Source organism: Limulus polyphemus, unplaced genomic scaffold, assembly GCF_000517525.1.
Source record: "Limulus polyphemus unplaced genomic scaffold, Limulus_polyphemus-2.1.2 Scaffold8710, whole genome shotgun sequence".
In the NCBI taxonomy this organism is placed as follows: Eukaryota; Metazoa; Arthropoda; class Merostomata; order Xiphosura; family Limulidae; genus Limulus; species Limulus polyphemus.
In genome coordinates, this window is record NW_013674320.1 from 13,779 (window position 1) to 25,244 (window position 11,466).

The following is an 11,466-nucleotide window of genomic DNA, read 5'->3' on the forward strand; positions in this document are numbered from 1 at the left end:
TTTCTTGTTTCTTTTCTTTCTCCTCCAACCACTGCTGTAGTCTCTTTTCTTGTTTCTTTTCTCTTTCTTCCAACAACTGCTGTAATCTCTCTTGTTTATTTTGCTGTTCGAGCTGCCACTGTTGCGGGTTTTCTTGCCACTGATGTGGTCTCGCTTCTTGTATCTTCTGTCATTCTTGTATTGCTGGCATCAAATCTTCTAAGTCGTAGTTTGATTTGCCATTTCTCGTTTCCATCTTTTTTTTTAGTCCCACTCTCTGACACCAGTTTGTTATGTATCTGCTTGTTTTTTAATTTCTGGTAGAAATTCTTTCGAAAAACTTCAGCGATACAAGTCCTTTCTTTATTAAACCAGTTTATTCTTCCTCGACACAAACTTTTAGTATACCGTAATTCCACAGTTAATACGTTTCTCGTCACTTTAAACTTACAAGTTTTATAATACACGCTATAAATCATAGTTATTCACACACTTTACCGACCGTCAGTACTGTTCGCTTTGTTTGTTTGTAGTTAAGCACAAAACTACACAATGCGCTATCTGTGCTTCTAGCGTTGTGAGACTGCAGACATACTGCTGTGCCACTGGTGGGCACTTGTAATGCAGTCTAAACTTTCCCGTTAAGCAGACAGGAGATTTGTTTCTCTTACATGTAATATGCAAAATGTTTATTATCTAAAGAAAGAAGTTACAGTTATTTCTGGTACTATACTAAACACTTAGCGCAAAATAACACAGTGTAATCATAAAAAATTTCATAATAACTTACGAATGCAGGTGTTGTACAAATAAAATGCCCACTCCATTAGCAAGTTTGTCGGAAAAACTAATAAATCCGTACACCAAGGCCCCACTTTCCTAAAATACGTAAATAAATAAACATCATAAAATATAATCAACAAATCACATTCTTCTCAAGAAAACCTCTGTTATTTTTACAAATATTAGGTTAATAATTACTAGATTTAGTGGATAAGACTGCGTGTTTTCTATATATTTTTAACTCATTATTGTTACAATAGAAAATAAACTAATATTCTAACTAATATACTAGCAAAAATTGTGTAAAGGACAACAGTAGATAATGTTCCCCTTCCTTCTTTCTTTTGTTATTAAATTCCTAATGACCTCATTGAATGATAATTGCATACCCTGGTTTGTGGGAAGTAATAATTGACACATTTAACTCATTAAGTACTTGCTTTAAATTCAGTCAGAAATCTATACAAAAGAAAGTGGAAATTTGCCCTATTTCAGGATGTTTTTATTAACCTGATCCAGGATATTAATTCAAATGTGAATCATGTTTACTTCATTAAGTTAAGTATAAATTATTAGTGATACTAAAAAATGCATTAGTAATTACACATAAATATCGAATATACAAGATTCTCAGTAAACAATACTTAGTATATAATAGCTTACATTTTAAATACTCATAACATTTTAAGTATTCATATCGTCTCATTTTACATTCATATATATCCAAGTGTATCATCATTACTTAGCCATTTTCTTAATAGTAATTTCATACACATATATATGTATATATATATATATATACATATTTCCATTTTACCATTAAGTAGTGATCTTATTTCAATATAAAGATTTGGTGTTTGTTGCAAGTGATCTTTCTAAATAATTATGTTTTCATTTTCAGTTCTTGTTCATATAATGATTTTTACTTTTTTGTCAATTGTATACATCTTTGCTAAATTTATTTAATATTTTATGAATAGGTACTTTGCGTAATGGTAATAAATTTGAAATTCAATTTTGTATTATCATACTATAATAATGACAACATATATCTTATAATATTCTTTTTAACTGTATTAAAGCTCTTAAATTTATTACATATCTCCCTAGAAGGTTATATCATGCTGTAGGATAAAGAATAAAACCAGTCATAATATATATATTTTTCATTTCATGAAAAAACAATAGGTTTTTCAAATAATAAAATCTTATTGCAATAAATGTAAGTTATTTTACATTAATTTTTCTTTCTAATTAAACCTATGACGAATTATTTTCCCAAGATATTAAACATATTCAGGTTTCTGTAAAGTAGAATTAATTGTTTTCAATATTTTTACTACCTAAAACTTACATCTACAGATGATATAATATTTTTAATTATTTGTTAATTTTTTAAAGAAAATCTCAAATAAACTGTTTTTTCTTAGCATTTAACCATAAGTTTTTATTAAACCATTTCTTCATATATTTCAAGTCATTATTTGTTTTCTTTGGTGACATCATTATGATAATTTCCTTTATAACTTAATACTGAATCATCTGCAAAACTAGTTATTTATCCATTCAATTTAATTTCACGGAAATAATTTAAATCAAGTTAACATAATAACTAATCGAAAACTGATTTCTGGAGTACTTCAGAAGTAATTTCAATTTCATTGCTTAAGATTGAATTATTATGTCTCCGTAGAGTGATATACTGTTTTTCTATGGTTTCTTCTTTTTCTTCCAAACACTTTTATATGGAACATCGTTCCTTCATGACTATTCCTATTTCAATAAATCAAGCATGACACACACTGTCTTTTATATAGGTTAGATTAAATATATACAAAGGTAAGAAACCTTTGTATAGTGGAATTGACATTTAGGTATTCTATGTAGCTTATGTTTCTCCTCGAACAGTCTCGTGATATCCTTGTTGTTCTCATCAAACCAATCTTGATGTTTGTGTTTGGTTGGACCGAGAAGTTCGAGAGCTGTGGATTACACAGTGTCACGAAAGGAGGCCCAGTTTTCTTCGATCTTGTCTAAGGGGTCTCAAGAGTGCTTGAATGCTTGTCATTAAACTGTTGTTTGATGTTTAGCAATTTGAGTTTTGCAGTTTTCAAGCTCTTGGCAGTTTTCTTTTCCTGGAGGCGTCTCTGAAGTTTGATTTTGATATACATCTTGGAGATGATGAGTTGGTGGTCAGTCCAGCAGTTAGCACCACACATGCTCTTGGTCACCCGAACATCCTGCTGATCCCTCTCCTGACAATGCCATAGTCAATGAGATGCCAATGCTTGGAGCAAGGATGAATCCAAGATGTCTTGTTGCGAGGTGGCAGATGGAAGACCATGTTGGTGTTCAGCACAAAACTGCAGGAGTACGAGACCATTTATTTTACAATTCCCTACTCCATTTTTGCCAATGATTCCTTCCCAGGTTTCGTAGTCAGTGCCAACTCGAGCATTGAAGTCACCGAGTATGATTAGTTTGCCTGACTTGGATGTTGAAGTTGTCAGACCGCGGAGATTTTCATAGAATTTCTCTTTAACATCGTAAGGATTGGCCATTGTTAGGGCATAGCAGCTAATGATGCTTTTTGCCTAGTAGTGGTGGGTATCATGAGGCGATCATTCACATCCTTTGGAAGGCTTGCTTACCAGATTATTCTTGATTGCAAAGCGAACACCAGCTTCACGTTGGTCTTCTTTGACATGGCTTCTCCAAAAGAATGTGAACCTGCCCCTACTTCTGTAAGTTGTCCTTTTTCAGCAATGCTAGTCTCGCTGAGGGGTGCTATGTCAATGCTGTATCTTGCGAGCTCTCTGCCGACCAGATCAGTTCTCCTCTCTGGTCTGTCAGCTTGTGCACTGTCCACTGTCCATTGGAGTGCACACATTCCATGCGGCAAAAGTTACAGGGGTCACCTTTATTTTAGTTTTGTTGTTTCAACTGCTGGTAAGAGATCCTTTCCAACCACGGTATGCTTCCCAGGTTGGTGTGAAGCAGGCAGTTTTTATGGCACCTTTTCTAGCCCTTTCCTCATTCTACGGAGGTGAGCAATGCAATCCTAAAGAGGACTGCTCAGCCACTCAGTGTCGCCACTAGGGAGGCACTACATAGGGCTTGCTGATGGAGACTGTGTACTGGCAGAGAGAAACATACTCACTCGGCTCTCCTTTTCACAGAAACTGCTAGCCAGCAGCAAAAGCTGAAAGTGAGAGTGACAAACACCGTACACTATGCTAACACACAAGACTCATCACACCAACCAGAAGACCTACCGAGTAGCAAAAACTTCAGGAGCCCATACTATAGCAGAGAGCTTGATTGGTCCATGTATAAAAGACATAATTCATTGCATGTTCGGAGAAAAGGCTGCAAAAAAGATTGACGTAATACCTTTGTTCAATAATACATTGTTGTGGAGAATTAATGATATGTCAAGTGATGTAGAGACCACAATAGTACAGATAGTGAAAAATAGTCCATATTATGTTATACAGTTGGATGAATCAACTAGTGTTGCTAGTGTTCGTACATTATGAATGAAGGTATGGTTGAAGAAGACTTGTTGTTTTGCCATCTACTGAAATTAACATACTTTGACTAATACGTATTTTTAAGACACTAAAATAAACTAATACCGTTGCCTAGACATCTGCATTGATAGGACCACATCAGTGGTGGGGAAGTATACCGTATTTGTAGCTCAAACAAAAACGGTTGTATCAAACGTCTCTTGGGCTCATTGCCTCATCCATTGACAAGCTCTCGCGGCAAAACGCATGCCCGAGGGACTGCAGGAAGTGCTGGACAATGCAGTGAAAATAGTGAATTTGATAAAATCACGGCTAACAAATTTCATAATATTGCAGCTACTTTGTAAAGAAATGGATTAGGCACACAATTGTCTGTTGTTCCATACCGAAGTTATATGGTACTCACGGGACAAAATCCTTGTGCGCTTGTTTGAGCATAGAGTGGAAATCCTTCCACCTCATCAGCTGTATGGAAAATCATGTCTAACTCCAGAGTCTAGCTTACTTAGCAGACATTTTCTAAGGATCAATGAAACTATGATAAAAAAGTTGCAGTTGTGGGAAATGTGTTTGGAAAACAACCAAACTGAGTGTTTCAGTACTCTTCATGACTTCTGGAAGAAAATGAGCTTCGGCTGGATCAGTGCAATAAAACCAACATAACTGTGCACCTAAAAGGACGTTACACAATATTCAGGAAATACCTTCCAGCTATGTAAGATGATGACTGGATTTGCAACCCCTTTGACGATACCACTTTCTCATAACAGATATTGAGCACAGAGGAAAAAGATAAATTGATTGAGATCTCCTGTGAGTATGAACTAAAAAAAGTTTCAGAAGTTTGTCAATGATCAACTTTTGGCCGAGTCTAAGAAAATAGTACCCTCTGCTGACAGAAAAAGCTACTGCAGTTTTGTTACTGTTTTCAACAACATACTTATGTGAGAAAGTATTTTCCTCGTATGCACATCTGAAAACCAAATACCGAAGGAGATTCAATGCCAAACCAGACCTGAGATTTTATCTTTCTTCGGTGGTTCCAGACTTCCAAAAACTATGCAGATCAAAGCAAGTGAATCTATTACACTGAGTAGATTTTAACTTCAAGACTCCTCATCAGAAATGGAAAGGTGAGGGGGGTATGTTTTGCTATTTTTAAAATTAAATAGACTGCTAGTGTTGTTTTTAAAATTAAGAGGAAGAACAAGTTTAGGCTTAATCAAAGTGATACGAGTTACGAAAGTGAAATCTTGGAAGAATATTGCAGTTTTCATAATGTAATGATAAATAATAATGTAATAATAAATAGTGTGTAATAAAAGTGCTATAAGAAAAACAAATTTTATATTTTCAAGGTCATTGTTTTCATAATTTATACTCAGGTGAGGGAGAAAATCCCTAGAAAATATTTATTTTAGGATGGGTACTGGCACTCTTAGTATTCAGAGCAGAAGACATGCCACTTTAAACAGCTGCTTCTACTAGACCAAGAAAAACTATATGCCACATACCACATTACTTACAAAGCGATGAGAAATTAACTACTCGATAGTTTATATTAGATCAAACCTATTACTCACCACTTATTCAAAACTGATTCAGGAACCAAACATTGATTACTCACAGATTTGTTTAGTTCTGAATGACAACATCGGTCCTCGCCAATTTCTCATTACATTACTTCTTACTAGATCAAAAACAAAGGAAAGGTACATACCAATTCTGGCATACGTTAAGTCAGAAGCAAAAGATTGGTTTCTCATCATATTTGTCCCAACAGATAAAAATGAAGGAAAAACAACAACAGTTATTCATCTTGTTGTATCCTATTAGATGATAAACATAAAACCGCACCACACGTTTCTCTAGCAGATCAAGAAGTAAAAAAATAATTCCTTGTAACCCTACTGGCTCATGTGCTTGTTTGTTTTCTTATAGAAAAGCCACATTGGTCTATCTGTTGTGTCCACTGCTGGAAATAAAACCCTAGATTTTAGCGCTGTAAGTCTGTAAACTTACCACTGTCCCACCAGGGGCATAAAAGCAGTTTCGCACCACAGATTTGTCTAGTGGATCAAGGGACAAAAACCAGCTTTTAACTCATTGTTTTCTACTATATGAAGAACAAAGTGGTTTTGCACATAGATTACAATAACTACTTACTATACTGATCTCTAGCAATTGAGAAAGAAAAGACTAATTACTCACCACATTTGTCCCTACTAGATCAGGAACAAAGGACAGTGAACAAATAACTATGATGGATGAAGCAGCTCCAAGTAGCACCGCCACTCCATATATTTCCTGGGTACAGTAATGAGGTCCTTGTCCTATGTATATCCAAGCACATGCTACCATTCCCAGAAATGTTCCAATTAGATACGAAATCTATCCAAAGTAAAGATTCTGTCATTTTGGAAGAAATAAACCTAAACGTTCTGGTATTTAAAGTAAGAAACCAAAACGTTCTAACATTTCAAAGTAAGAAACCTAAACAAAGTTCATATTATGTTACATAGAAAGTAATAAATTATTAAAAAAACAAGTTTTAGACTAAACATCAAATAAAAAACAGATAGAGATGAAAAACGTTAAATTATATAATTTTTGAAATAATGTTAAACTTCATGAACATTTCTCATGCTGTTTTCTCTGTTGGTACTCGTACATATCATAATTCACAGTTCTAAGTAGACTAAAAACACGCAGTTCCCTAAAAGCGAACGTTTCCTCTTCTGGCGTTTTCCGACAATACATCAAACAAGCTTGTTTTAGGCGATGAGAAGTAAAAATAAAGGTACAAGAAACAGTTAATTCCCATCCTTATTGTAGTCAACGTCAAAATGTCAAATAGAGAAAAAAAATTTAAAGAATTAGTTCAATCTACGAAATATTTGCACCTCTAATAGTGGGCTGTCACTGAACATATGGTATTTCAGGCACTGGTAACCTCGTCCCCTCATTACTATTTAACAATATCATGCCCGTCAGTGTTTCTGACTGAAACTAATTTCTTTGAATTTTTCCATTATCCCTTGTCATTATTGTTACTGGATTATTATCATGAACCACAACAGTGGTTCATAATAGGAATCACAAGGAATTGCACAGAACCCTAATAGAACGTTAGGGCAAAAAGCACCTTAAACAGTAAAGATTCAGTTCAAGCAACACTTTAAAACCTTTACTATTAACTGCTAAGGCTGTACACATATACAAATGCACAAAAAAGCACACATTAGACATACAAGTAAAAGAAAATCCGCTCAAAACGGCCCATTTGTAATTCTTATTATTATTATTAATATTTTCTTGCAAGCCTACAATAAAAATGGCTTGGTATACTGCACCCAAACCTTTTGTAGAATACTAAATAAGGTACTTTGAAGGTCGTAGAGGTATTGAAAAATCGATTTGTTTCTTCTATATTTTACATAAGCTAAGAAACATAATTCTAGTGTAAATGATGTTATCATTACCCCTTCAAGTTAGCTTTTTTACAAATATCTGTTCCTTAAGAAGCTTAAATACAGGCTGAAACAGGAATTACCAGCCAATAATAGATGAGCATTAGATAACTGTAGCATGTAGATACTCAATGCTTTGTAAACTATACAACTGGTGTCTTTAGAAAGCCAAACCCTACATTATGTATGAAGTGAAGGAGTAAAAAATAAATAAATACACATAATATAAATTTTAATAGACACATTCATAAGAATAAATACTTTATAAGACACGAAGGTTTATTTAAAGTGATGTATTAGATGTATATATTGTATTTGAAAAGGCTGCTTTTCTGCTGGTAACATTTTATACGTGCTTACTGGGGATTATGTCTGAGTATAGGCATATATTTGCCCCTTGCTATGCATTATATATATAGAGAATTTAGTTACACAGAAACTATAAATTATCTCTATATTCTCAAACAAATCTCCATGACAATCTCCAGCTGCAACTTAACATTTTATACCTCGAACTAATGTAATCAAATAGTCAATAGCTACAGTAAATAATCATGAAACTGTATCAGCTAGAAACAAGCTATGTTTATTATCATTACAATGTATAAAGTTAGCTAACATAACAAGTAATCCTTTGCCCATAGTTGAGCATAAAAAGGCCAGCAAACAAGATAATAAAACATTAGGAATTTAAAAACCTTCAAATAAGGGATCGTAAAGAGCAAGGAACACAGCTGTAGATACTGTAGACATTATTTACTCAAACTGTCACTTTCTTTTCACTCTCTTTTAATAATTTCATCATTTCTAGTCACACTTTGATCTCACATTTTGACCATATGTTCGTCATCTTAAACATGTGATATTCAACCACAAGTGTATTCAGAAATACATTTTACTGCCATAAAATAATCCAACTTCTAACACCAACGTTATAACTTTATTCTTTTGTTGGGTGGGTTCTTTTAAATTATTTAGTGAAAATAAGACCAAGTCCAGTCCACTTAACAATAACAAAATAGATTATTTCTTCCATGATGTTTCTACAAGCTGACTTCACTTGTGTGTTATTGTAACTTATAGGCCTAAGTTTACAAATGATGTTCAAATGGAAGTACCATGCTAAATATATTACAACTAACGTAAAAATAAACTTATCTGTACAATTTCATGCTTTATCACTCAGGTAACTAAATAAACGCTTTACCTAATACAGATCCAAATAATTCACTAAAACCAAATCTTCACAGACTGATTGGTGGTATACTAACAGAAATCAAAACCGACTCAGTGCTTCAGAGTCATGATTCTTGTACTTTCAATCTAATATAGTCTCTCGATACTCCTCGAATTTACTAGATTATAGAGATCAAACTTAGAATATTAGGTATTCTGAGCCAACTTTTATAAATTACTCGATCCTACCATAATGTGTTTTCCAGCTAACATAAATTAAAGCATTGAAAATATAGCTTACAACAAAAGGATACAACAGCCAAAATTTAGAATTCACTAACAGGAGATGCCTCTTAGAGTTAAATAATTTGAATAAAAATTTAGCTTTGATATTTAGACCATTAACTAAAAGGAATGAAAATGTACAGTTTAACACAGTTATAATCAAATACCTTATACTGTCGATGATAGGGGGCAAGAATACCTGTAATGATTTCATGCAACTAGTTTGACTAATCTTCGAAACAAGATAAGCTATCTTTTCTTCACTGCGGCTCGGCTCGAAACAAAAGATCGACCTTGTAACCATTTTATGCTTTTTATTGTTGTTACGCCTCCCTTCGTTAGTTAATTTTCCGTATAATTTCTTTCCGAAGAAACATTAGCAATACAAGTCCTTTCTTAAATAAAACTGGTTTATTCTTTCTAAATACAACTTTGCAATACACTTAATTTCCACAGTCACGCTGTAATTCACAACGAACGTCTCACGTGCTCAACAACACGTCTCTCTCTGTCCGCAGTTCGATTACCCATTGTTGCCGTCAGTTTGTGGCGGCTTATATACAAGAATACCACATATCTAGTAACCTCTCGAGGTTTCATGAATGTTACAAGGGTCACGTGACCTCCGCTGTCGTAACACTGCCCCTTCCTTAGTATTGTTCGTCCCGAGCAATAGCCACTTACATTAAACCAATAAACAATAACTTAGTTAAATGTACAGAATTTACAAAGACAAAATCAAAATTCAACAAAGTCTCTTAATTTTACGCTTCATATATTTTTCCATACTGGTCTCATCTCGTTGGTTTCTGCTTCATGTGGGGTTCATCTGCTTCATCGGGAAACGTCCTATCATTGGTAACAGTCACATCAGTGGTAGTAACTTCATCAAAGGCTTCGCTGTTTCCCTTCTCAAAACCGAATCGAGTTTCTTCTTCGACAGTGGCGTTTTCAGGTGACACGTCTTCAGCAGCGTCATTTGTTCCATTGTTCACTTTATCCCAACTGAAATGTCCTGGACCATGATAATGCCAAAGCCTGTTGGCATGCACCACCTTTGGCTTACCTCACCGACCACATTTTATCTGGAAAGTCACGTCTGAGAGACGATCCACTATGTCATATGGGACTTCCCATGGAGAAGACAGCTTAGGGGACTTCCTGAGATTATACAATCACACCTTGTCTCCTGGTACAAAGCTGACTTCAGTAGATCTCTTATCATAAGATAACTTCATCGAATCAGCAGACGTTTTCAAGTTTGAACGCACTTGATGGTGAATATTATCCATCCTATCAGATAACACTTTCACGAATTCTGACACATTTTCAGGCAACTCTTCGTAAGATGGGTGTCCTGTTATCAGGTCCACTGGCAACTGAAGTTCCCGACCAAACGTTAGTTTTGCTGGAGTGTATTCAGTGGCTTCATGCTCTGCTGTCAAATAGGCCATCAACAATGGAGGGAGTAAGACATCCCAGTCATCTTGTCGGCTATTACAAAACTTTGCCAATTCCTGTCCCAGTGTCCAGTTGTACTTTCCTACCATCCCATCAGACTGTGGGTGAAGTGGCGTTGTCCTGGTCTTTCGTATGCCAAACAACTTGCAGCATTCTTGGAACAAAGCTGATTCGAAGTTATGGCCTTGCATAAGATATTGCATATGCTTCAGGCCACTTAGTGAAATAGTCCATCACCCCACAAATGTACTTGTTTCCAGCACGAGTTTGAGGCAAAGGACCAGCAATGTCAACGGCTAGTCTTTCCATTGGTGCACCAACTTGATATAACTTCATTGGAGCACATCCCTTATGCTTAGGTCCCCTTTTAGCACAACTTGTACTGCATGTCCTGTACCATTCTTCCACATCTTGCCTCATACCTATCAAGTAAAATCTCTGTCGTAGGTGACGCAATATTTTCTTAACTCCGAGATGTTCTCCTGTTAAAGTATCATGGGGTTAACGCAGCACAACTTCCCGTAACTTTCTCGGTATAACCGTTTGCCAGGTCGTCACTTTCCCATCTCTGGAGAAGAATACCATCTTCAAGCTTCAACTGGTCCTATTGTGCCCAATAGTTCTTTGTCACAGAGCTTAAACCAGACACCTTCTCCCAAGCAGGGCGCAAAATGCTTGCTTTTAGAAAATCAATTATTGGCTTCAAATCTTGGTCTTTCTCCTGCTCTGATTTAGTATATATACCTGGTTCCATTTCACCATCATCAACTTCTTCAGTC

The 11,466-nt window shown here is 35.2% G+C and overlaps 1 protein-coding gene across 1 annotated transcript in view; it reads right to left on the reverse strand.

The window, feature by feature from the left end:
* The window catches only part of LOC106475521 (major facilitator superfamily domain-containing protein 12-like), a 17,924-nt gene extending 8,386 nt beyond the window's left edge, over positions 1 to 9,538 (reverse strand). Inside the window, exons 1-3 of the mRNA XM_013936200.2 lie at positions 9,426 to 9,538; positions 6,507 to 6,686; positions 770 to 858 (exon numbers count right to left, since the gene is read on the reverse strand). Coding sequence (XP_013791654.2) covers positions 770 to 858; positions 6,507 to 6,686; positions 9,426 to 9,530 — 374 coding nt within the window. The 5' untranslated portion in view covers positions 9,531 to 9,538. The remainder of the gene's footprint in view (positions 1 to 769; positions 859 to 6,506; positions 6,687 to 9,425) is intronic.
* Positions 9,539 to 11,466: the final 1,928 nt, after the last annotated feature.